Consider the following 26,458-nt stretch of genomic DNA (forward strand, 5'->3'; position numbering starts at 1 on the left):
TCAGCGAGGGAACTGAAGGAAGGAAGAAACCAGAAAGCCAGTGAAACATTAAAAACAGAATCCTGACAAAATAAAAGCTTCACTTCCTGTTTCAGTCCTTCCAACAGAGACAGATTGTGAGAGGTGAGTTTTGTCTATTTTTGTCTATTACTGTAAGAAACAACTCATAACAAACCACACTGGATAATTCATCTTTATATTATATGACAAATATATAAATCATATATATTGTATAGAAACTACAATGTGCAGTAAACTATAATGTCCATCCTAACATATAACACAGATGGATTATTGTTTAATTTGTTGTCTCATGGTTTATTCTATAACCAAAGTTGATTCCCACATTAATCATTAACATTGTTTTTCCCTCTTGTTTCTTGTTATAGTTGACATCATTGTACAGTTTCACATTAAGCAGACAGGAGACATCATGTCCATTCACTTCTTAAGCTTTTGATAGTCCTCATACTGTTTCTGGATAGGAAACCTATACTATTGTTATATGTTGATTGTTATAAATCAAGTTAGAAATAATTATATTTCTGCTATTAAAAACAGTGCAAAAGACTAAATTCTCTTGCTGCAGCTGAATAATAATGAGAAACTGTTGAGGGTGGGGCAGCCACATATTTCTCTGTCTCTGCAATACTGCCTGTCTCCATCACCTGCTGCAACCTGTACAAACCCCTGCCATTGTTATTTAATCCAGAACAAGGAAGGACGGAGACGATGACGTCACAATGAAAACAAAGATATCTCCCATTAACAGGATGAAGCTGCATGAGTCAGTGATGATTTATTTTTCTTTTACCATGTCATTGTGCAACTGCTGGTCCAGTGTCACTGTGGAGACGGAGCAGCAGTGTTTCATATTCACATCTGATCCCTGCTGCTCATGTCTTCATGTCTCCATCAGTTTTAACATGGAAGCCCCAGTGGATAATGGATAAGGAACTGGTCTCTTTGTAGGTTCAAGTCAACCTCAGGGGTTTCTGTCTGTCCTCTTGTTGACGTCACTGTGATTCACACCAGAGCTTCAACATTCACTTGGGTCGGAGATGATTTCCTGAGAAGAGATAATGACAATTTATATAAACATTTAAATATATTGAAAGTTATTTTTAACTTAATACTCCACTGATTTAACATTTCATTCGAATGAGAACTGAGATATCTTCTGTTTTATACTACAGATTCTTCTTCTCTGTCAGAACCTGCCGCCTACATTACCCACAATGCAACTTGACCCCTGCCAGTTCAGTTGGAGATTCAAGTAATGAGGAGCAGGATACAGAGGTGTGGTAAATTCGCTTTTCTCATCTCCATCTGTGTGTCTCCATTTCTTCAATTTAAAAACTGTGTTTAAAACACATTTAAAAACTTGTAGCTACGATGAAAACGGACTCAGCTGACATCACAGGCTCAGTGGTAGTGTTCCTGTCAGACCTGTGAACTGACTGATGTGTAAAACCACTGAAGTTCCACTTTAATGTGCCGCTGTGGAAAACTCTTGTTCAGAAAACAGACAAAAGACTAATTTCTGACAAATAAGAAAAAGTCAAAATGACAATAATGATAAAACTGATTTAAACTCTCAGTGTGTTTACAGAGGAACTTGAATGTGAGACGGTGCAGACCTCCAGAGGCCGGGGCGAGGTGCTGAGGTGGCGCTGGACGGCGTGGTGGACTGATGGGAAGAGACGGGAGCGTGGAAGGATGTCTGGAACACAATCCTGAGTCTGGAGCTGAGATAAAACTCTCTCTGTCCACACACACACAGAAACTCACAGGATCACACTCATGTTTTAAAGTCCCACGTGTTGAATCTGATGCACAGGGAAATATTTTGCAATGCACAAACTATAAGAACAGAATGATGGAAACATCTGCAAGTGAGTGTGTGAGTGAGAGAGTGTGAATGAGTGTGTGTGTGTGTGTGTGTGTGTGTGTGTGAGAGGAGGAGAGTCACATGTATAACAGATAAGTATGAAACATGAAGCTGACCTGTGCACGCTGCCAGAAACACACCAATGCCTTGGACCTCAAAGTCATCTACAACCTGATTAATGAGAGAGAGAGAGACACAGACACAGACACACACACAGAGACACAGAGAGACACACACACAGAGACACACACACACACACATACACACAGACACACAGAGAGACACACACACAGAGAGACACACACACACACACACAGACACACAGAGACACAGACACACAGAGAGACACACACACACACACACACAGACACACACACACACACACAGACACACAGAGACACACACAGAGACACACACACACACACAGAGACACACACACAGAGAGACACACACACAGACACACAGAGACACACACACAGACACACACACACAGACACACACAGACACACACAGAGACACACACAGACACACACACAGAGACACACACACAAACAAATACAAACACAAACACAAACACGCTGATGAATTAATTTTTTTTCTTCTTTTATGATTAAGGTCAAAGACGAAGACGAGATATCAAAGTCATCAGTGCAACTGGTGTGTGTGTGTGTGTGTGTGTGTGTGTGTGTGTGTGTTGTGTGTGTGTGTGTGTGTGTGTGTGTGTGTGTGTGTGTGTGTGTGTGGCCACAGTTAGAGGGTGTGTATGTTTCATTATCTAGCATGCATTACAGGACATGGAGTCTGGTCTCGTCTTACATAATCATTTCTCTGGAATGCCTTTGATCAGCAGACAGGAGCCGGTGTCTCAGCCAATCACTGACCAGCTTTTAAGGAGTAAAAACCTGCAGGTTTAGGTCTGAGAGCGAGGCTTATATCGTTCAAATAAAATATGAATTATAAAAACCTAAATCCTCATGCTACATCAACATTTGGACTTTTAAGTGAAAACTGCAGAACAACAAATCAAGATCACATGTATCTTTGAATAACTATGTGATAACTTGGTACATTTTAATTCTGACTAATTGGGGTTAAATTATTTAATTATTATTATTGTGTGTTAAATTCCTGCTGGATGAGAGAGAATCTAGTAGGTAGTGAGTGTGAGAGACAAAGAAAAGACGCCTAACGAGTTCCACACCAAAACTAAAGAATGAAAATAGTTCTTTTTAATTCAACCACAGTGTAACTAAAGATGTACGTCCACATATCGTTCCAGCCACTTCTCTGTCCTCACCTTGCAAAGTGCCGTCATGGCCGCAGAGTCCATGAAGTTGACCGAGCTGAGATCAAGGACCAGGCAGTGGGTGTGTGTCGGAGTCTGGGTGGAGGAGGAGGAGGAGGAGGAGGAGGAGGAGGAGGAGGAAGAGGAAGGAGCAGTGTGGACTGGAGCTGGGTTGTTGTTCTGATGACGACGCACTGTCTGGATGTGAGAGGGAAAAATAAAGAGGAGACGTTAGACGTGAGAATTTCTTCTAAGATCTTAGTGAGATTTTTCTATTTCAACCAGAGATCCCAGCTGAGAGCTCAGGTACACACACACCTGTTAGATCACCTGTGTGTGTGTGTGTGTGTGTGTGTGTGTGTGTGTGTGTGTGTGTGTGTGTGTGTGTGTGTGTGTGTCACCTCTCTGATCTCTGTGAAGACCAGCTCAGAGTTGGCAAAGTAAAGTGGAGTGGAGCAGGAGAGGATCGTGACCCCAGGAACTTGTTCTGCCTGATGAAGAGAGACAGAGTTAAAGTTCGTCCAGCAGACGATCCCACTGCTGTTACAGCTCCTCATGTCTTTATATCACTGGGCACATTTATTCTCACGTCGTATCAAAAACTCAAACTCTTTATTATTTTATATAATGCCTCAGTCAGTCAGTCAGAGCGGCAGCCATATTGTTTTCAGGTTGTCCGTCCGTCTCATTCTCGTGGACACGATATTTCAGAAACACCTTGAAGGAACTTCTTCAGATTTGGCTCAAACATTCACTAATACTGAAGGATGAACTGATGAGATTTTGTTGGCTAAAGGTCAAAGGTCATGGTGACCTGAGAAAACAAATGGTTAGTATTTATAAAGATAGATTTTTACTGATGACACTAATGCTGGTGACTCTGCTAAGTGTATTTCTGATCGCTTGTTTTAACTGTTGCCTTGTTTAAAGCACCTGTTCTCTATAAATAAAGATTCTTATTATGATTATATGATTATAAAACAAGAGTGTGCTGCGCTCCAGATCAAGGGGGAGGGGATTGTTTTATCATTTCTGTTCATTAGACTCATGGAACATACAAGGAACCAGTTTGATAGATAATGAACATGACAAGAGACTTTAACTAATGATGCGTTCAGTGTTGCATCAGAGAAAGTAGGAAAGAAAGAATTTACACAGAATGGAGGAGCTTGCTGCTGCAGACGACATCATCTCTAATGCATGATGGGTACTTGACAAACTGCGGAGGGGAGTTGCGTCAGTGTAACAGTGTGAGAGAGAGTCAGGGGGAGGGAACAGAGCGGGAGTCGTGGACAGACTGAGCCCTCGGTGACGGGGTGGTGTTCTGATTGGCGACAGACGGAGAGTTTCAGCCAGGATTTATTTTGAGTGTGTTCTGGCTGCGTGACAAAACACACTGACCTTCAATGGAGAATTTAGAGTGTCAGTAGGTGTCAGTTTACACCGTGAGGACACAGTGACTCAACAGCCTGCAGAAACCTGTGTGTACAAACAGCTACTGAAATATTTAGTCAGTTAAAACCACTTCCAAACATGTTTTAATACTGAAACTCTTATTTTGAAATGTTTTTCCATCCTGTGACAAAAACTGGAACGTATTCAGACTGACACTGATCCTGCACTGTGCTGTGATCTGTGCTGGGGGGGGGGTTAATGTGCATATATGAGACGAGCTGTGGAGGATTCATTAGTGACGGTGTTTTACATTGGTCGGCTCAGTCAGTGTGATTCATCTCTAACAATCAGTGAAGCATCAGCAGAGTCGACCCTGAGCTTATGAGAGGTGAAGAATGACTTGCTGCTCAATTATCAGACATTCCATTATTACATTCACAGTCATTCATCATGTTGTAGTTGAATGAGTCAGACACACTTTAGTCTTTAGACACTGCAGAAGATTTATGCAGGGAAAGTGTTTGGCCACTGTCTATATCTCCTTTCCATACCAACATATTAATAAGGACGTGTTTTATAGCAGTCATTTCATCTGTTTTATAATCTGTGTTTTTATAATGTTTTATACTGTTTCTTATTATGTTTTTAACCTTTATTTCTATGCTTCTTTTATTTCTGTTGAGCACATTGAAAGACGTGTGTGATAATGTGCTGTAATAAATGTGTTAGTACAGTTCTATAGTAACATCAACACTTCAGCCTGATGGAAGCACAAGATTAATATTCTCTGATTCAGTTACAGCTGCACGTCTGACTTGAGTTCGGTATGAAACGTTTATATCTTTTAATAAGTTTGGTAAAAAGGTTTTGTGACTCAGCTGCAGGAGGATATAACGAGCGGGTGGAGGAGGGACACGGGAGACTTTCATAGTGAGGAGGCAGGTAAAAATAGAACCAACAGATTGGTTTCAGCCCAGGATTCATTTTTGTTTTTGTTGTGACTGTGGTGTATTAACGACCATGAATGACAGATGGATTCAAGGGGAGAGTAGCAGGTTTTGGATTTGTGACAGAGCTGCAGACTTCAAAGTTCAGATAATCTGCTGCTTGTTTAGAGTGAGACTGATCTTCTCATCCACGTCTGGAAAGAAAACAAATAAATAAAGTGTTTTTACTGAATACAGGCATTTAACTTCTTCATATGTCAAGTGACTTAAAGTTCCTCTCATGGCCACTAGATTCTGGTTCCAATCACAGGCTGTAAATAAAGATGGACGACGCGTCTGTGACGTCACCCACGCGTTTGTGAGTGAGCTGCTCCACTGTTACCATCTTGGCGGTGTCTGACTCCGCCCCTAACTCCAAGCTAATTCAAATATGTTCAAAGAGGAGGGGTGCGGGTGGAGCTGAGACTTCGGTGCATGTCGGATTAATAACTGACTAGCGTATTCTTCCATTAGCATCGTTAGCACAGCTGGGCCTCTTGGTCAAAGGCTACCCCAAGGCTATTTCATTTGCTGGCTGTTTAGCAAGTTAACAAGCTAAGCTAACAAGCAAGGTATGGTGAGGGGCGGACACCGGCATGCACCTGTCACTCAAAGAGGCCACACCCTCAATCCTCCATAACTTTAGTCCTTAATAAAATGGCGTCAATTAAAGAGGTAATCAAGAACCTGATGGTCACTGTGGACACGGAGAAACTTCCTGTATTCAGGTTAAAACCTCATTCATACAGTCGACTTCAGGTTAATGGATGAATCTTCTGCATGTTCACATTGTTTTGAAAGTTATTTAAAAGCTCCGACACCAAGTTTCTCTCCCTCACCATGACAACGGAGCAGGGACAGCTGGTTGGATTATGTTTTTATGTTTCATGTAATTTCCCGATTACTTTAGAGAATTAAACTTTACTCGACTTACCATCAATAACACCAAACTTTAATCACACCGTCAGAGAGACGGAGTTTACCTGAGTGTAGAGTCCCACGTCTCCGTAACAGTCTGTACCAGGAACTCGACCCAGAACAGCAGTGGAGGAGCTGAGAGACGAGGACAAGAAGAAAGACAGGAGAGACGGAGGGAATATTAATGAGAGCTGGTCTGACTGGGAGACGAGTGAGAGGAGGAAGGAAATAAGAAACTTTAACGTGTGAATAAAGGTGAAGAAATGAGCTGATGAATAAATAAACAAAGACAAACCAACATAATATCACTGCAACACACTCCCGCTCTGTCATAATCATTCATTCGTTAACTTGATTATCTCTTTAAACCAATAAACATGGAGAATGATCATTGATGATTATTAGCAGCCATAAAAACCATTGTTAAATTAATTGTGATGCCTTCATGTTTGTTCCTGAAGATTAAACCGAGTTTAAACCAAGTTTTCCCTTAAACCCGTTTCCTGCCGCAAAGATCATTGTGTCCTCTTTGTTTTTTCTTTTTGTCTGTTTTATATCATCTTGCCTGAAAGTACAAACCTAAAACAATCATTTTATTTTCATTAAATAAACTTTACTCTTGAAATTTCAGATTTTTTTCCTCAACGTGGCACAAATATCCCGTCATGAAATACAAATATCAATGTAATTGGTCCATTATTTCCAGGGGTAAATGATTGGTAATTTAAATTAAATTTCTATTTAATTTTAGCCAATATCAGTATCTGTATCAGTTTTGAGATTTTCAAAGTGAGAAATCTCGGTAAGAAATAATGATGACAGAGATTTCCATCAGTGTGGTCGATGGGAGGACAACTGAAGAGAGCATGTGGATAATGTCAGAACTGTCGGTTCATCTGTCGCTGCTGTGAGAGAATCATGACGTCCGACATGAAGTCAAACCCAATATGTGAAATGTGAACACAGGAAGCAGCAGCTCATTAGTCTATGGTGATAATCAACATTAGATTTACTGATGTACAGTGATACTGACTGTTGTGTCCTGTAGATGAGTGCGAGCAGAGAGAAGACCACGGCCACGGCCAGACCCAGGTCAAGGTTAAAGGTCAACGTGGAGATCAGCGACACCACCCAGACCAGCTGAAAGAGAGAGGGGGGGGGGTCTGTGATGAGAGGAAGATCCTGTTGGTAACCAGGTATCTGTCAGGTGTGTGTGTGTGTGTGTGTCCCACCAGGTCTAATCTGCCAGACTTCCAGAGCACACACACGTCTTTGAACTGAGCCAGTATCCCCTGCAGGTTCACCACAATGATCACTGCCAACACTGCCTGAGACACAGAGCAAGGCATCACTGACGGTGAGTCTCCTGCAGCTGAGGACGACTTCACTCACAGCTTCTGTTATTCTGTCTATATGAGGTTTGTTCTATTGTGCACCATGTGACCTGAGACTGGTTTCTCACTTCAGTGTCACTTGTGAGTGAGATGCTGCTGATTAACAACAAACATAAATGACTGATCTCAGGTGAACTTTACCTTTGGCAGCTTCTCAAAGAGATGACCGATCTTCAACAAGATGGTCAGAATCATCAGAGCTGAGACCAAACCTGCCGTCTGAGACAGGAGGTGAAGACATGACAGGAGAAGCAAGAAACGACTCAGGAGTGATATCATGGAGTCTATACGTTGTTTTCATACAGTCTTTAACATATAACAAAGGTAGTCTGCAGTGATGGACTGAAAAACAACATGAATTTCACATGTGCAAAATCACATTTGGACACGTGATCATTTGTAACGTAGTAGAAAATGAAAATACTCCAGTAAAGTAGAAATACTTCAGAATTGTACTTAGTTACTTTCCACTACAGGTGGTTTTGGGTTCTTCCATACCTGAGATTTGACACCAATGCTGTCCTGGACCATGCTGCGAGAGAAGGAGCAGCTGACGGCGAAGCACTGAAACATTCCTCCGATGGTGTTACACAGACCCAGAGCCAGCAGGTCCTGAGGCCGAGACACAGGAGACACCTGGTGAACTGTGTGAACTGAAGCTGTGGACCTCTGTGTCCCACTGCAGTCACTCTTTCATAGGAGCTGTACAATGCATGTTTGATTAGAGCATGTTCAGAGCTCCCTGCAGCAGCTTCCTCTGTGAGAGCTGTGGTCGTCCCTCTGAACTGCAGTCTGTCAAGCTCATTAACCTCTATCAGCAATCAATACAAACACACCGCAGCTCTTCAATCACTTCAACTAAAATAACACAATGAAGTCGGATTTCAATAATACGAGTAAGCTACAGCTGCTCAGTGTTTCACACCGTGGTGTTTGACTGAAGAACAGTCAGCTGTAATATTTGTGCCTCAGGAGCGTCATGGAGAACACGTCATCAGAGATGTGTGACAGCAATACGTCCAGGATATTTCTCCTTTACTTTAAAACGGATGCAGACACTAAAGGATTAATGCTCCTTGTACGTACGGATGGTTTCATTCTCAACTTAAAGCAGCTTCTCTCACTTTCTGAATCGTTGGTCATTTCATTTCTAAATCTGGTTTGTTTCCTGCAGATTTTGTTCTTATGCATCTGCACCAGTTCAATCCACCACTAACTGATGAAACTAAGGTTAGCTTGCTAATATATGACATACATTAGAGAATGACAGATGTCTACAGGTGACATGTTTTGTGTGTAACATGAGGGAGATTTGAATTTACGTTTCACAAAAATAAAATAATATACATCAATACCGTTTCACTAAACGACAGACTAACGGTTGTTAGAATAATCAGACATTTGCGACTCTACGCTGCACGACTGGCTCTGAAACACATCTGCTTCTATGTAAGTACATGTGAATAAAGTCATACATAATTTACAAAGGATTATTATTATTATTATTATTATCATTATTATTCTTGACAGGGAAGTCCGAACATATGCTGGCCTCCTTTTGATGTTGCACTGTTTTCTATTCTATGGTTTTTGCTGGAAGTGATTTTTTACAGTTTTGTTTGTTTAAATTTTCCCAACTTGTTTTTGGAGGTATTTCCAGGCTGAAAATAAATTTTAATTTCAAATTTAAAACGGTTAAAAACAAATAATATTCACTTTCCTACCTTTTTTTTCTCCAACCATTCAAAAAGCAACAAAAGCTGAGTTAAAGCTGCCGTGGCTGTACCTGACCGGGGTCCACCTGGTAGCCATGTTTGTGGGCGAACACTGAGCCCATGGCTGAGAGGAAACTGAAGCCAACCAGAGCCACAGACAGAGCGGGAAGGAACAGCTCTCTGGCCTGAGACAGAGAGGGGAGCACCGGGGGAGACAAGCTGGAGAGGAGGAGGAAGGAAACGACAGGATGGTCAACATAATAACTAACTGATCATTCAAAGAAAATAAATGAAATATACAATATCACAAAGAATTATGACCAATAATTTCAGTTGAATCCTCTCATGAATTCTCTTGAAGCTGAAACACAGTAAAGTTTATGATGAACAGAGGGCAGAGGAATTGGAGGTTAAAGTGAGACAGAGCTTTAGATCATAATGTCGAGGTGTATTAACTGTTTTCATACAAATACGTTGCTTTGCCAATATACTACACAGTATTTCTGTGCAACTGGTAATAAAATACCATTTACTTTGCATCTTTGATTTCAGAGATCAATGATGTGTTAAAGGTAATGACTTTAATGTATTTTCTTTAAGAGCAGTATTACGTCACGTTCTACCATCATATATAAATCAATAAATTATTTCCATACAGGTTCACCTCATGACTGTCTGCCTCCTCCACTCAGACTGGTTTCAGGTTACATCTGTTTATCCTGAGTCATATACAATATTAACCATTTGTGTGTTTTCTGAGGTCACCTTGACCTTTGACCTTCAGTCACCAAAATCTAATCAGTCCGTCCTTGAGTCCAAGTGAATGTTTGATCCAAATTAGAAGAAGTTCCGTCAAGGTTTTACTGAGACATCGTGTCCATGAGAATGAGACGGACGGACTGACAACCTGAAAACAAAATGGCTCCTGTTCTGACTGACACGGGGCGGAGGAATAAAAGTCGACAAAAAAGTAAAAATAAAACAATAGCATAAAAAATATACATAAAAACAGCTGATTAAACGAGGAGGGAGAACAGACAGGGACAGTTTACTGACCCGCTGGGTATGTGTCCCACCACCTGGACTCTGTGCTGTCCAGTCAGATCCATCTGCACCGACAGGACGGTGCCCAGGACGACCTGTGGGAGAAAAACAATCACCATCATCATCATCATCATCAAATACTGTCTGTCCACAGCTGATGACACACTGCAGGTTGACCTCTGACCTCAGAGTACGTGGAGGAGGTTAAAGGATGATCTGTCATCTGTCTCAGGTTAAACATAAATCATGTTATTTACCAGGTTCAGTCTGTTTTACCGCTGCAGCTCGGTCTCATAATGAACCCAAAATTTTTTACTATTTCAAACGGATAAAACCTGATTTCATTGTAGAGTGGTGAGCAGAGCAACGATTCGCTCAACCCCTCCGTACTGTCCTCTCTCTCCCTATCACACCTGAGATCAGCTCACTGAAGACCATGTTAATGCAGGTCTGAGCAGGTAGGAACAGACTGCATGTATGAAATATGCTTTACCTGGATCTGCGACAGACAAATCTGTCAAGCAGCTGATCCTTTTTTCAGAGCTTCGACTACAGGTGGTGGATATCATCCCTTAACTGTGAGTACACTGGAAAACATTTTTAAAAATTAAAAAAAAAATAATCCAAATTTACAGAAAATAATTAAGTTTTCTAACAGTAATTTTCCAGTTTTTTTAAAGTGTGTACATTAGTCTGTAAAATTACATAAATCATCTGTGAATTAACAGCCAAACTTGTATTTTAAGCATCATGCCAATGATAATGAATTACATTTATTTCCCATTTTTGTAAAGAAAAAAATACTGTATAATTTAAACTGTATTTTTTTCTGCTTTCTTAAATAACACACAAATCTGTGTAAAATGACAGTAATTATCTGTAATTAAAAATTTAGCCTGTTATTGTAAAGGTTAATGTCCATATGAACAATTTAAAGATTCTCTGTAATTTCAGGGTAAACCTTATTAATTTTACATTTATGTGACTTCTACATTCAAACTTTGTGATTCTGGATGAAATGTAACAAACTTTTCAAACATTCAAACTTCAAACAAAACAGTTTGAAGTACTGGAGTGTATCCCAGCATGCACTGGGAGGAAAGCAGGAAAATAGTTTATCACACAATCACTCTCTCTCTCTCTCTCTCTCTCTCACACACACACACACACACACACACACACACACACACACAAGTTAGAGTCCTCAGTGAATGAAATGTCATGTCTTTGTTCTAGTGATCAGAGTCCTGGAGGAAACACGAGGAGAACATGCAACACTGCAGGAAAGAACCAGGGTTGAAGCTGAACTCAGGAGCTTCTTGCTGTTCTCTTCCTGCCTGGACTTTACTAGTCTGTGTGTTTGTGCATCATTTACCATGAAAGAAAACAGGACAAATGTGACAATCACCAACACAACTTGTCTATTTTTAATTTGTCAGTTACAGTTGATTGTAAATTGCACACATTATTTAATTCATTCATTCATTCCATTCTTTTGTACACGTCTCCAGTTGATTGTAAATTGTTGAAATTGATGTAGTTTTTTTTTTAAGTATATTTTTTTGGGCTTTTATGCCTTTAATGGACAGCACAGTGGAGAGTGACAGGAAACAGAGAGAGGGGGAATGACATGCAGCGAAAGGCCGTCCGATGCGGGATTTGAACCGGGGTCAACTGCAGCGAGGACTGTAGCCTCTACACATGGGGCGCCTGCTTAAACCACTACGCTACACGACGCCCAATTGATGTAGTTTTAATGTGATCTAGAGATAGATCATTTTGTAATCAATGAACAATGCCAGGAAGCTAGCTGCTAATACTAAAGCTAGCCCCACCCCTCTGTTCTGTTTGTCCCTGTTATTTTCACTAATAAATGGAGGAAAAGAAAAAGCTAATGCTAGCTGCTAATACTAGCAAGCCACCAATTAAAAAAAAAAAGCTAATGATAGCAACATAGCACCTCCACTTGTAATTTTGAAATCTTATAATGAAATTCATTCATCAATGAAAAATGCCAGCTGCTAATGCTAGAGCTAATGAAAATTAATGTCTATATACTGTATGTGCACACATGCATTGCCGCCATGCATACCACTGTTAGTATTATAATTATAATCAATGTATAATAATTGTAGAAGCTAATCCTGATGATAGCTGCTAATGCAAATGCTAGCATGCTAGCCCCGCCCCTCTGTTGTTTGTCCCTGCTTTTTCACTAATAAAGAGAAAAAACAAAAAGCTAATGCTAACGCTAGCTGCTAATGCTAGCAAGCTAGCCCCACCACTTGTTATTTTGCAATCACTTCCTGGTTGGCCCACACCCCCAGTTGCGGCCTTGTCTGAACAGCTTAGCCCCTGGTTCAAAATGATTTTCAGCTTATTAAGTAATGTTCACAAATAATTCCAATATTTGTCGTTGTAAATCAAACTTTGTAAACCGGGAAAATAAATCTGCATGAGAAATTCAAGTTTGTGTATCTGGAAAAAATTGTGCTTGTGGCAAAGAGATTTGTATTTGTTAAGACAGTATGAATCAAAACTGAACAAATGATCAGTGGTGAGGTTCAACAAAGACACAGGGAAAGAAGAAAAGCTTTTGTGGACGTCTGTGTTCAGAGACAAAGAGCAGGAAACTGTAAAACTCAGTGAGCAACATTCCCAGTGTGAGACACTGACAAGTACAAAGTTTGATCTCGTCACTTCAGTGTCACTGTGGGAACTTTTGACCAGAGTTTTACAGTTTTCTTCTCTGTATCACGACACAGATGTTGACAAATCCATTTCTTCTTTTACAGTGTCTTTGTTCAACCTCAACACTGATCATTGTTGAGTTCTGATTCAGACTTTCAACAAATACAAATCTCTTTGACACAAGTGCAATTGTTTCACATACACAAACTTGAATTTCTCCTGCAGATTTTACAGGTTGATTTACAAACTACAAACATTGGAATTATTGGTGAACATCACTTTACAAGCTCAAAATAATTTTGAGCCTAATCTGAGCCGAGGTACATATAGCTACAGCCAACAACAGTTTTGTTTTTAAACAATACACATCTCTCAGCATAAAACAGACTGTTACACCATGTTACATTTACATGGTCGTTTACTATTGGTAGAGCTTTGGTCAGTGAAGTGATAAACAGTTGTTACTGAGTAGTTCCTCATTACTCCATCATTATATCACAATAAGTTCCTTAACAAATCAGACACAGCAAGTTTCAAAACAAGTATTTTAATTGTATTCAAGCCAAATATATTAATAATCACATCCACATTGTTTTCTGATGCATTCCATATGACGACAATTTAAATGTAAACAATATTTTAACTCATCTTAAACGTTAGACTATGATCGTGTGGAAATGCAATCACACAAAATACAAACTGCTGTTAACATAAATTAACAATCGTTTTAACTAATTTTGTAGTTTAAGTCAACCTTTTTAAACCTGTAAAATTAATCTGCATGAAATTTAAGTTTGTGCATGTGAGGGGAGAGAAAAATAATTCAGGCTTTAATACAAATCTCTTCTACACATTCTTAATTTTTCCACATGCAGATTTATTTTACAGGTTAACAAATGTTGATTTACATCTACAAACATTGGAATTACTTGTTAACGTCAATTTACAAGCTCAGATTTATTTTGACCCTAAATACACGTATAGGGTTGAGTAATGCGCATGACTTACCCTTTCCTGCTGGTTTCCTCAAAGTCTGGTTCTGGCTCGAGGTGGATTCTGCCATCCCTATGAAAACACACGGAAAAATAAGACTTAAGCAGCTCCTCTTTTGAAATGTTTTTGAAGCGTTCTAAGGACTTCAGAACATAAAAGATCTATCAATCATCCAATTAAACCTCATTTAGCATATACTGTAATAAAAACAAGACTTTATGAATAAATCTGAACAAATGATACATGTAAAAAATTTTCTATTAGAGATTCCTTCCTTTTATTTATATACAAACACACACACACGGTGAGGCAACACAAAGACACTGAAAGAGGAAGAGCTTCTGTCAACATCTGAACACATACCAAGCACAAAACTGTAAAACATGGTGCTCCAAATTTCCTACAACCTTGTGACATCATATACTTGCAGATTTATGAAGGCAAGGGGATACTGCATGACATGGGTGGTCCTTGACAGGATACAGCAGCATGAGGATGGGATGATGACATCACAAAGGCAGACTCAGAAATTGAGGTTTATTGCCAGGTAGGTTTTAACTTACAAGATATTTATATGATATTTTCTTTTATTAAAAAAAAAAGTTAATACTGCAACACTCAAATATAAATATTAAAAACACACACACACACACACACACACACTATATAATCCAACAAATATGGATATACTATAAAATACATAACAAGTATAGGCAGTGGTATATTCATTGTTAAGAATCAGCAGTATGAACATGTTTACACTGTGGGTCTGATTTAATCACAGTGGTAAAGTCTTACTGTTAAAAGTGAATGACAGCATGTTACTCACCTGGACCCTCCTCACTGTGTCTGGACTCTCTGCCGTTGGTGAGACAGGTGGAGGCGGTATTGCACCTGTACTGGCTCAGGTCCTGATGAAGACAGAGGGATGATGAAATCTCCTGAGAAATGTAAAGACCTAGTTCACTTTCAGTCATGGCTGATCTCCTAACAGTAATGTAAAGTGGTTACAACATGGTGAACCGATCAACGTGTATTCACTCGGTCTACTGGCTCCATACAATCTCACGTTACAGTCAGTTACAAGATGAGCCTAAAGTTACTGACGTCACTAGCTGTACAACAGCCGAGAGCAACAGACACAATCCTACTAACCGCTAAAACGTCTGTCGACAACGTCAATATCACCACCTGAAATGTTTGTCGGTCGCTGCACTCATTATACTGTTAGCTAAAGAGCTAGCATTGATGCTACTCACCGGGCTAACAGGAAAGTTGCGAGCTCGGCATCAAACCGCATCTCTTTCCTCTCAGGAGCTTCTCCAGCGGCGGGAAGACACATCCAGATTTACTCTGTTGCTTCTTTTCTTTGCCGTTGAACGTGGTTTCTTGTCGGGAGCGGTCCTTCGGGACGCAGATGAATATCGTCTTTTAGGAGGTTCAGCCATTGCTGTGTTTCTGTGTTGCTAACTTCAAGTGCTACCGGACGTTGTTCTTCTTCGTAGGACTGAGGGCAGACTTCACGCGCCACTGACTCACACAGCGTCTAGTGTCACAAAGTGGTATTACAACACAGGACGCGATAGGCTGGTGCGCATGCGCATTTCAGTAGATGACTCTGAAATACAACGGATGGAGGTCTTGATAATGACATCATCACTGTGGCTGCTTCACACATTGATAGTGTTTATTCATTTTTTTGAACATTTTAAACTAAAGTTCTGGCCACATCTTATATTGCACCTTTACAGCACAACCACCAAAGCTGACATTTAAAAGTAAAACTACATGTTCTTTGTCCACACTGCAAACCAACTTACAGTTTTGACACTTAAGTTAAAACAAAGACATTGAGCTTAATTTGACTGATTTTGACACATTTGATGCATACAAAACATTTTGGTTTGCCTTTGATTTTATGTTCTTGGAATATAAAATACAGTCATGCTTTCCCTTATACTTACATTCAATTTGTGACGTACAAACGTTTGTATTTGCCCATTTTGCATTCAGGCCAGTAGATGTTGCACTGTTCACATGAAGCATCAAGATATAAACCCTTTGTGGAACCACTTTACTGAGAAAGTAAAATCTCTGACGCAGTGGGACTCACATCCAGCACCAGGCAGTTGATTTCTGCAAGTAAAAAAGATACAACAGCCCGGGAAATTTTACTCACTGAGTATTTCACTTACTGACTGCGGACTGCTCACAGAGCCAGGTGTCAGTTCACTGAAGCCATGTTGGTTTCTAGGTTCTATATATGACGACATGGGCCTGTCTCACCAGTCACCGCATGTTGGCAGTCTTTATGTTGCGACCCAGCTAGGGGAAAAGGGAAGCAACATAAAACCAGGTGTTATTGGTAAATCAAATTTACTGATTTAAATTATTGAGTAACCAGGAGGGTAAATAATTAAACAAAGATACAAACAAGGCAAGAGGATAATTGAAGTAGGGGAACAGGAGCCAACAAAGAGCCTAACTATGCAATTCTAACCAACCCAAAAATACAAGAAGCAGCACCCCTGTTCCCAATGTGTCCAACAGTCTTTTTCTAAGGGTGTGATGCACATCAGAATTTAAACTTAGCCCTGTCCCCAACAATCACTAACAGCATCTCAAACCAAATCACAAATTACACACAAATGTTCACAAAGGCGGTACAGAGGTGAGCTGCCTATCATGTCAGCTGCCACTAATAATGGGCGGGCCGAGCTCTTAAACGCTCTTCCTCTGATGATTAAACGGCAGCAGCTGTGGTGAGGACTGACAGGTTCATTGCTGCACCAATAGGAGAAGCCGGTTGTGGAGTCAGAGGCTCCTCCTCTCTGCTCCGACAGGGACAAATAATCCATCAGTTAGTGTTAAAATGCCCGAGCTTTGTGCAGAATCAGGCTGTAATAACAAGAACAACTGTAGAAAGAGTCTTTGCTATGCACGGCCGCCTACACCGGCTACCTGACCGCAGCAGGCTTCTAGATACACAGTACGAAGTTGCTGCTAACAAAGTTAGCATTTATAATTCGAGGTAAACTTTATATCTCAGTGTTAAAATAATCTTAATAGCTAATTGCATACATGTCCACATTTGGTAAATATCACGTATATGAGGAGAAAGCTTGTAACATTAGCTGAAGTTACTGTGTGTAAGCTAACTGTGCTGTAACCGCTTGTATTAAAACCATAGACCAAGGGAAAACATGTTATAACGTGTTTTAAAATGAGTTCTGCAAAGCGAAGGTGACGTCACCGAACTTAGTGTTAACAGAGACAGCGGGTTAATGTCGGTAAGTCACGGTCACTAAAGGATCACACATATGACAGTGAAATTCAGCTTTAACTTCATCCACAACTATTTTTTGATTTTAAATAGTTAGTTGATTATAAATTGTACACTACAGTATTTAATTAATCCATTTATTATTCTTTTATATGTTTATAAAATCCATGTTTCCAGTGTTGTAAATTGTTTAAATTAATGTAGTTTATAATGTCCAATAAAGTTATTTATGAAGCTCTTGCTTTAACTTTGTTGATGGTTTTTATAGAACACATCTGGTATGAATCTTCACATAGTAACACGTACAGCATTGTGTAACTATTTCTCTGTTAGCTTCAATCAACAACATAAATACTAGAAATAGTTAAATGTTGTCCGACAACACTGACAATGAAGGATCTAAAAACATGCTGATGTTAACTGGTAAATACTTTCACCTGTGGAGGTGGTGACAGTGCTAGAGATGATCCATCATTTAATCAGTTTAATATTTATAAATCCTGATCTTAAAAGTGTTGCTACCATCACCTGTCAACAACAGCAGAAGTGAAGCTGCAGGTAAGAAACTGAACCTGTGAATACTGAAGACAGAATAATAAAGAAACTCATCAGCAGTTGTTCTGTCATTTCATCAGAGGAAGATGAACTGGGAAGTTTTCCACCATCATCATCATCATCATCATCACAGCACATTAGAGAACTAAGGATGTCCATGCAGTCTCCCTTCAACCAGATGAATGGAAACTAATGTGCTGCTCTGTACATGAGCTCCTCCTTCTGTTGGCACAGATCACTCAGTTTTCACAGTGTGGAAACCTTTCAAATGACAATAAAACACAAACACTTGAGTTAAGATGCGGCTGATCACAGTTAATCACAAATATCGATCAGCTGTCAGGACAGGTGCATGAATGTCTGCTTCAGTTGAGGACTGGTTTGAGTATTAAATGAACAATCTTCTGACAAATATGACAAATATCTGTCTACACATTTTGTATATGTCACGTTATCTTAACTTGAACTATCACGACGTCTTGATGGACAATGTATTAACTGACATTAACGCTGCGCATTACACTAACGCAGATCAATTAAACTGGGTCACGTGGAGAAACACAAACCAAACATCGTTAGATTAACGTCGATTAAATTCACCTTTTTATTGGGCTTTGACTGAACACGGGCTAACCCAGGTTGACACAGGTTAACCCAGGTTAACCCAGGTTAACACAGGTTAACCCAGGTGGACACAGGTTATCAGCCCAGCGGGGCCAGGTACCGTTAGCATAGCAATCGCTTAGTTATCAGCTAACGCTAGCACTAGCTGGCTAGCTTGGTTAGCAAGGTGCATCTTCACCTGAACTGTGATATTAACAGGGATGCTAATCTTGGCTAGTAAAGAAACAGGCTTAAAACAAAATGTACTTACCGGGAAAAACTGAACCTTCGACTCCTCCGAGTCTTTGAGAACAACTGAAGCAGAACAAGACATTTACCTGTGAACAACATGTTGGAGCAACTTTGATGAACTGAAAACACAATGACAAGTCAAATGTCCGACACATCGCTCTGACGTCATATCCGGATTAACAGGCAGGTCCCTCTGTGTGTCAATGACCCGTAGCCCCGCCCTAAAGCCACTCTGCTTTAAAGTGTGTTTTCTTTTAAATAGGACCATAATTTAAAAAATGAATATCATGTTGTATTGAAGAAAACTTCAGACTAGAGATTCAGACCATAAACACTTAACGAATCATATTAGAAAGTACGTGTTGAGTGGGAGAGCTGCTGCTGGGTGTCTCACTCCTCACTGCTGCTACTCTTCTGTTTCCTGGATCATTTTATATCTGATAAATTCTTATTTTGAGGGAATTTGAGTTTTAGGGTTTTAATGGAGAACTGGAATATTAGGAAAGGTCGGACGGAATCTGTTTGGTCACCTGAGAGAAGTTCAGTGAATTTATATCCTGCAAAGATATCAGGTAAGAAAACATTTACTCTATTGTTTTTTTTGTGTTCGTGTTGTTTATTTCTGAGAAAATAATAGAAACTTTAAAGCCATGGCGAGTGTCGGATCGGAGTCAGCCCTGAAAAACCTTATGATCCCTATTGCTGTTAGTCAATTTAGGCTGATTCTGTCCCTGATTAATTAATGTGTTATTCAGTTAATACCAAGCAACACACCATGAATGAATGAATCCAAGTTTATGTTAAGTTCTATGGGCTTCTATACAGTAACATAATATATACAGTTCATCATACTATTTTTTAAAATCCTAATAAGTAACATACTGCTCTGATCATAGGTGCTATCTTCATCTCTAATGTGGCGTTCCTTAACTAGTATGAAATAAGTACAATAAAGTATTTTGATAAACATGACCTACTCTGTCTCTTTGCAGTCTGCTGAGATCAAGAACTGCCGGGCGAGATGCAGTGATGCATTGTGGGGTTTTTAGTATCAACAACCTCAGGCCTTCCTTCAGCCTTGCAGGTAGCACTCTTCCAAACACACATATTTAACCTGATATAAACTGATTGATTTCCTCACTGGTGTTAAATATCTCTGGTTTGATCTGAAGTGAATGTGAACATTGATGTGTGGAGGGTAGATTCAGTCACTGTACTACAACCCTCCCTGAGAGCAGGGAAGTTATTAGTAAGAAACATGTCAAATATTCAAAGCTAACAGCTCTGAGATATAACTGGATATTTGTTGGTGTGTCTGTATTTAACAAAGCCAAGGACCCACAGCAGCACATCACCTGTGAGATCATGATGATGCTGAAGAAGTAGGAGTGACAGTAAATCACCAGGTGATGGGGAACAGAATGAAGTGTCTCTGGTTTAAAAGCACCGTCCTCCAGCATTTAAGAAATGAAGGTCTTTAGTTTGGTTTTTAAAGAACACATTGATGGGGCGAGTCTAAGATCAGCAGGTAAACTGTTTCAGGTGCACAGATGCTAAAAGCATCTCACTACACTTTGAAGATGCTCCAGGCACATGGAGATTTCCAGCGTGTGATCTGCTGGGATTGTGAACTAACAGCATGTCTGAGATGTTCTGTGAAGCCGGACCAGCAGCTGCTTTGTGACCAACAGGAGGATTGTTTCAATTGTATCCTGAAAACAACAAGTAGCCAGGGAAAGTTTCAGAGAAGAGAGTTATGTGGTCAGATTTGTGGCTGGACCACAGCAGCACTGACACTGACCGACCGACCGACCGACCGACCGACTGACCGACCGATAGAGTTGAGTTTTACTGTTAAACCTTTGGTCAGCTGGAGACCATGTGACGTGATCAGGTATGTTATGGCTTGGTGACTGCTTTGTTGTGACATCACAAAGTTCCAGAAGTCCTGACGGCTGGTTTTAAGGCTCAGTTTCTGAATACAGGCTGTGTGCATTTCTCTGTGGACTGAGGCTTTGATACTTTCACAGTATTAATATAGAAGCTAGAGCTGATCTATAATCACACTACACATGGACACACACCTTTACACTGGAGGAGCTGTCACCTGAAGGTTGATTTTCAAACTGGCAAACTAAAAGCTGTTGGTATTAATGGCTTATAAATGATCTGTGAAACGTTAGTAAATTATTCATTAATCAGTGATAACGCTGTTAATTACAGCTGATAAAGGCTTTATAAACAAGCAGAATAACTGAGAAAATATTTGAAAAATACATTACATTTTCAGGAACAGCATCAGAAGACAGAGAGGATTAATCAGTGACCAGGTTCAGGCATTTATTGTATGTGGTGAGTTGTGGTTTTGGAGATAAAAACAGATTTTTATATAATTCTGAGTCATTCATCAGTTCATCTCTGTGGCATCTGTCCATCTGGGTGCATCTTATGGGCATGAGTCTACTGTGTGTGTATGTGTGAACCGTGTGTGTGTGTGTGTGTGTGTGTGTGTGTGTGTGTGTGTGTGTGTGTGTGTGTGTGTGTGTGTGTGTGTGTCTCACCAGTATAAGTTCCCAGGGTATGGCGACAGGCAGCTTGTTCTTAAAGCGCTCATTCAGCATCTTGCCGCCGATGAGTATCACCATGGAAACGGCAGAGACTGACAGAGCTCCTGGTACAGCACTGGTCACACCATACAGAATATCCTTTAAAGTCTGGAGATGACACACACACACACACACATGCACACACACACACAGTTATTATCAAACATTTTCTGTGTCCTTTAAAAACCAAAAACAGGTAACTTTGGAAACTTAATTCTCACCATATCTTTAAAAATGTGACTTTTTTTCCAGACCTCTGACCTCAAACCTGGACGTGTGATTTTCAGACTCTAAACCTCTTCAGTGCAGATCTGAGGTCATGGCCCAGTAAAGCTAGAACTGAACCACCAATTGCAAACAGCTGATAAGCCAACCTGACACTTTCTAAACCCAGTGGACACCTTGAGATCCTCCTCATGTGGAAGAGACGGGGTGAAGAGATGGGACGTATCCTGGTACGAGAACCATGAATTAGCCCTGTGTAGTTAACGCTCGCTCACAGCAGCTGCTAGTGTCGTGGAAATCTTAAAACAGATAAAAACTCAGGCCTGTCCGTGTGGTTTTTATTCTAATGCAACATTTGCAAATGGGCTCGGCACTTATACAGAGATCAACGGTCCCCACAAAGAAAATGAGAACAACTCAGTCTCTTATCCTGTAGAAAACAAGCAGCTGGTGATTTCAGGCTGCAGTGGCAGGTAGTTGTAAACTCTCAGGAGCAAAAACAAGGTACGCAGGAGAAGAAGGCAGGTGAGGGACTTCTCCTTGGAAGGCTCGACTCAGAAAAGCTCCTGGCCCGCGTCTCGCATAATCTGATTAAAGGTGTTGTGGTAGATTTGTTCGTGAAGTGTTTCTTTGCTGAGACTTTCTGAAAAGCTGGTCGTCCAAGTCGACATTTTCTAAGCTTCATGTGTTTCTACTGCTCTACAACACTACATGTTAGCCATTAGCACGCGCTCAAAGCCTCCCTGAATGCTAACAAAAAATTCTATCTTTGTTTAAATAAAGTTTCAAAGTCAGAGGCAGAAATAATGAATAAAACCAGAAAAAGTCCAGTAGCACAGAGGTCAGAGGTCAGCCACATAACTAACAGTACTACAGGAGCTCCTATGGCTTCAAAGTCTTACCCAAGGACACTTCAGCTGTGTGTGTGTGTGTGTGTGTGTGTGTGTGTGTGTGTGTGTGTGTGTGTGTGTGTGTGTGTGTGTGTGTGTGTGTGTGCAGACCCAGGCTGAAGCCAGCAGGCCTGTGTGTCTCTGTGCTGGTATCCCAGTCATCAGTGGCAGCTGCAGGATGATCACATGCAGACCTGCTGCGGTGGTGTAGCCTCTGATCACAGGGTCGGACAACCAGCGACACACACTGCCACCACGCAGCAAGTACAGCAGGAGCTGTGGGAACACACACACACACGCACACACACACACACACACACACACACACACACACACACACACACAAACACACACACACACAGTAACTACCTGTTAAACTGTTTGATTCTCTACAATTCCCAGAATGCTTTTCAACAGGTTGGATTCAGACGTGTTTTGTGAGAAGGAAAGTGACTCGATGTTTACAAGCGGCTGTCTTCACGACTCTGACCTGTGTAACGTCTGAACGCTGCTGCTCTGACTCAGAGAGATTTACACCAAACATGATGAGTGATGTTTTCAATCAACATTACAAAATGTTCTGCTGTCAAACTCCACTTCAGCCACTGAGCACATCTGTATTGATTACAAGTGCGTAGCAGTGGGGCAACGATTTCATCCAGCTGCTCAGAGAAGAACTTTTCTCAGCAGTGTGGGAAGCCAGTGAGGGATCTTGTCATTGCCAGTGTACTAGTGATGCTGCTGGTGATGGAACAGCACAAACCTCCCACACATTCAGAGGAAAAAAGTATATCAGAAAATATACCAAAAAAGACCAAGTTACAGAACCAGACGCCTGATTCTTTCCCACAATGTAAAACTGTCAGGAGACGTTTCCTCTCTCTCCTGAAGCTGATCTGTGATGAAGAGGAGTAAAACAGAGGCAGCAGTTTGACAGCGTTTCAGAAAACACAGCAGGTCGTGTGAACACAACAATGAAAACACTTCAGCCACTCCGTGTTCTCCTGTCTGTTTCCATGATGGAGGCAGATCTGCACAGTGGTGAGTGTGTGAGTCTGTACACACTGTTATACTGTCTAATGTGTGTGTGTGTGTGTGTGTGTGTGTGTGTGTGTGTGTGTGTGTGTACACCTGTATCAGGCCACACAGGAAGGTGAGTTGTACAGCCACGTTCACTTTGGCTGCCTCCACATCAGCCTGACTCTCTTCAACACTGTTGCTAAGCAACTCCACGTTAGCTGTCACAGACCCAATCATGATGGCCAGGACGGCAAACGTACCTGTCGCACACAAACACAGAGAGTATTTAGTCACATGAGATTTATACTGAGTTAGACTGTCACTTTAATACAATACATCTTATACTTTTTTTAATTAGTAAGATTTGACAGATTTTTTTAATCTCTTGAGTTTGAGCCGGTCAAAGACTGGAGGCGACTCCACAGATAAACTCTGACAGTCACCGATGGAGAGGTGTCTGGAGGTGCCGAAGATGAAGTAGATGAGCAGAGGATAGAATGAGGTGTACAGGCCGAACACTGGAGGAACTCCCACCAACATGGCGTTGGCCATACCTGGGACAGAAGAAGGGGGGGGGGGGTAGTGTGATATCTTTATCATTAGAAATTCAACTGTTCACTAATCTCTTAAAGCCACTTCAGAACAGTGGCTGTGTGTTTTTTAGAAGAGGATTTTCAGGAGGTTCAGAGACACATGAAACTCTCAGGTCTCAGGTTTCTCTGTTACTCCTCATTCCTGAGGAAAGAACTGCAACGTACAAGAGGAGGAGTCACACCAGAGACAGGAAACAGGCTGAAAGGAAAGAAAAGTCTTCATGAGACTGTTTCCTTAAGGAACAGTTAACATGATAAACAGAGTAGTTGTCTTCTGTTTAACACAGACTGTAAACTTTAGTGCATCATCATCATCATCATCATCATCATCTTTGTAGCTGGAGTTTCTCCACTTTCTCCTTTTCTTTACAGTTAAGGAGCAACTAGGATAGATAGATAGATAGATAGATAGATAGATAGATAGATAGATAGATAGATAGATAGATAGATAGATAGATAGATAGATAGATAGATAGATAGATAGATAGATAGATAGATAGATAGATCGATCGATCGATCGATCGATCGATCGATCGATCGATAGATAGATAGATAGATAGATAGATAGATAGATAGATAGATAGATAGATAGATAGATAGATAGATAGATAGATAGATAGATAGATAGATCTAAATTTGGACAATCAGCTGTGAGCTCTGGAACACGTGAACAACTGAATCAAGTTACCTAAAGACATAAACTCCTTCAGAGCCAAAATCCAACCAGAGCTGTTCTGATTATCAGCTCATTGTATCTGTTGTTCATTGACTTTGTTCGACTGTTTGTAGCTTGTTGTTGTTGTTGTCTCTTTTCAGACTGAACTAATTGAAGGATATTATTAATTAACTAAAACTAGTTTTTGTTTAATACAGTATATTCTGTATTAATAAATAGGTACCAGCCTATAAATGTAAATTTATTTTTGTTATATTTGTTGACTGTCTCTTGGAAGTCAGATCAGTGAGTTACAGAGATAGATGTTGAACTTTGGAAACTCAATGTCTTCAGACAGGTGCAGAGTAACACCTACAGAAAGGTGTGTGAAGTCAGTGTGTCTGTGTTTAGTCCTCACCCTGTGGCAGCTGGATGATCCCCACACTGACTCCAGACACCAGGTCTCCCACTGCGCTGTCTCTGATGGAGTAACGAGGCAGCCATGACAGGACGGGACAACAGCTGAGCAGGAAGCTCTTCAACCTGGGAGCAGAACACCTGGAGGAACACACACACACACACACACACACACACACACACACACACACACACACACACACACAGGGTTTACAGCCGTAGAGCTTCAGATAAAGGGCCTGAGTGTCTGTTAGCAGTAGAGCCTCTGACTCACCAACACTGCTCCTTCACCCTCTCCAGACTCGACAGGAACTGCTTTTCTCTGCGCTGCCCAAGGATATCGAGCTGTGCTTGGTCCAGAGCTGCAGCACCATGAGGCTGCCCCTGGAGAGGACGACCGTTCGGCTCCATCTGAAATCAATGTCAGAGATTACTGTCAAGTTTCACTTTGTTTTTCTTTCAATACTGAGTGTGTGTTTCATGTGTGTGTACCAATGTGTGTGTGTGTGTGTGTGTGAGCTTACATGACAACCAAGAAGTCAAGTACGAGTAACTATGGACCGAAACAAACCAAAGCAGAGAGGGAGAGAGGGAGAGAGGGAGAGAGGGAGAGAGGGAGAGAGGGAGAGAGCTCCGTATCTGCACCGAGCCGCATGTGTTCAAAGAGTTCACGTGCTACAGCGCACATGTATCAGGGTAACACACACACACACACACACACACACACACACACACACACACACACACACACACACACACACACACACGAGTCAAGGAGGGTGGAGAACAGCCTTGAACTCTGCACATTACAGCGAGTTTACAGCCCCCCCGTCTCCTCCCCTTCACCCCCACCCCCATTCATTCCTCTGAATGCTTCTATTATCACAGCTCAGCTTTCACACACTCATGGTCTGTGTGTGTGTGTGTGTGTGTGTGTGTGTGAAACAGGGAGAGAGAGGGTGAGTGAGAGAGAAAAAGAGCAAATGAGACGGAGAAATGTTCTTCCTGCTTCAACCTGTTTTTAATGTCCACTCTACATGATGGAAA

The 26,458-nt window shown here is 40.9% G+C and overlaps 1 protein-coding gene across 2 annotated transcripts; it reads right to left on the minus strand.

The window, feature by feature from the left end:
- Positions 1 to 178: 178 nt before the first annotated feature.
- On the minus strand, positions 179 to 26,087 carry LOC130174826 (solute carrier family 26 member 6-like). Of its 2 annotated transcripts, XM_056385042.1 has the most exons (19): positions 25,936 to 26,087; positions 25,686 to 25,822; positions 25,413 to 25,552; positions 24,190 to 24,300; positions 23,858 to 24,006; positions 22,838 to 23,002; positions 21,567 to 21,719; positions 10,641 to 10,723; positions 9,656 to 9,803; positions 8,368 to 8,481; positions 8,011 to 8,088; positions 7,708 to 7,803; positions 7,509 to 7,615; positions 6,541 to 6,610; positions 3,578 to 3,667; positions 3,189 to 3,374; positions 2,008 to 2,062; positions 1,641 to 1,765; positions 179 to 1,069 (listed from the first exon to the last, which is right to left on the minus strand). In XM_056385042.1, exons 2-19 carry the CDS (start codon positions 25,820 to 25,822, stop codon positions 1,040 to 1,042), a joined length of 2,037 nt encoding a protein of 678 aa, XP_056241017.1. In that variant the 5' UTR covers positions 25,936 to 26,087; the 3' UTR covers positions 179 to 1,039. The 2 variants fall into 2 exon arrangements, with proteins under 2 accessions (XP_056241017.1, XP_056241018.1); XM_056385043.1 differs by lacking the exons at positions 25,686 to 25,822; positions 25,936 to 26,087 and adding an exon at positions 24,505 to 24,538 and having other exon boundaries at positions 25,413 to 25,482.
- Between the last annotated feature and the right edge of the window lie 371 nt (positions 26,088 to 26,458).

This window comes from Seriola aureovittata, chromosome 9, assembly GCF_021018895.1.
Source record: "Seriola aureovittata isolate HTS-2021-v1 ecotype China chromosome 9, ASM2101889v1, whole genome shotgun sequence".
NCBI lineage: Eukaryota > Metazoa > Chordata > Actinopteri > Carangiformes > Carangidae > Seriola > Seriola aureovittata.

Coding starts and splice junctions, on each gene's coding strand:
- LOC130174826 (XM_056385042.1), bottom strand. CDS start 25,822: ATGGAGCCGAACGGTCGTCCTCTCCAGGGGCAGCCTCATGGTGCTGCA. Junction 9,804..10,640: donor GTGGGACACATACCCAGCGG/GTCAGTAAACTG, acceptor CCTCCTCTCCAG/CTTGTCTCCCCCGGTGCTCC. Junction 8,089..8,367: donor GCATTGGTGTCAAATCTCAG/GTATGGAAGAAC, acceptor CTCCTGTCTCAG/ACGGCAGGTTTGGTCTCAGC.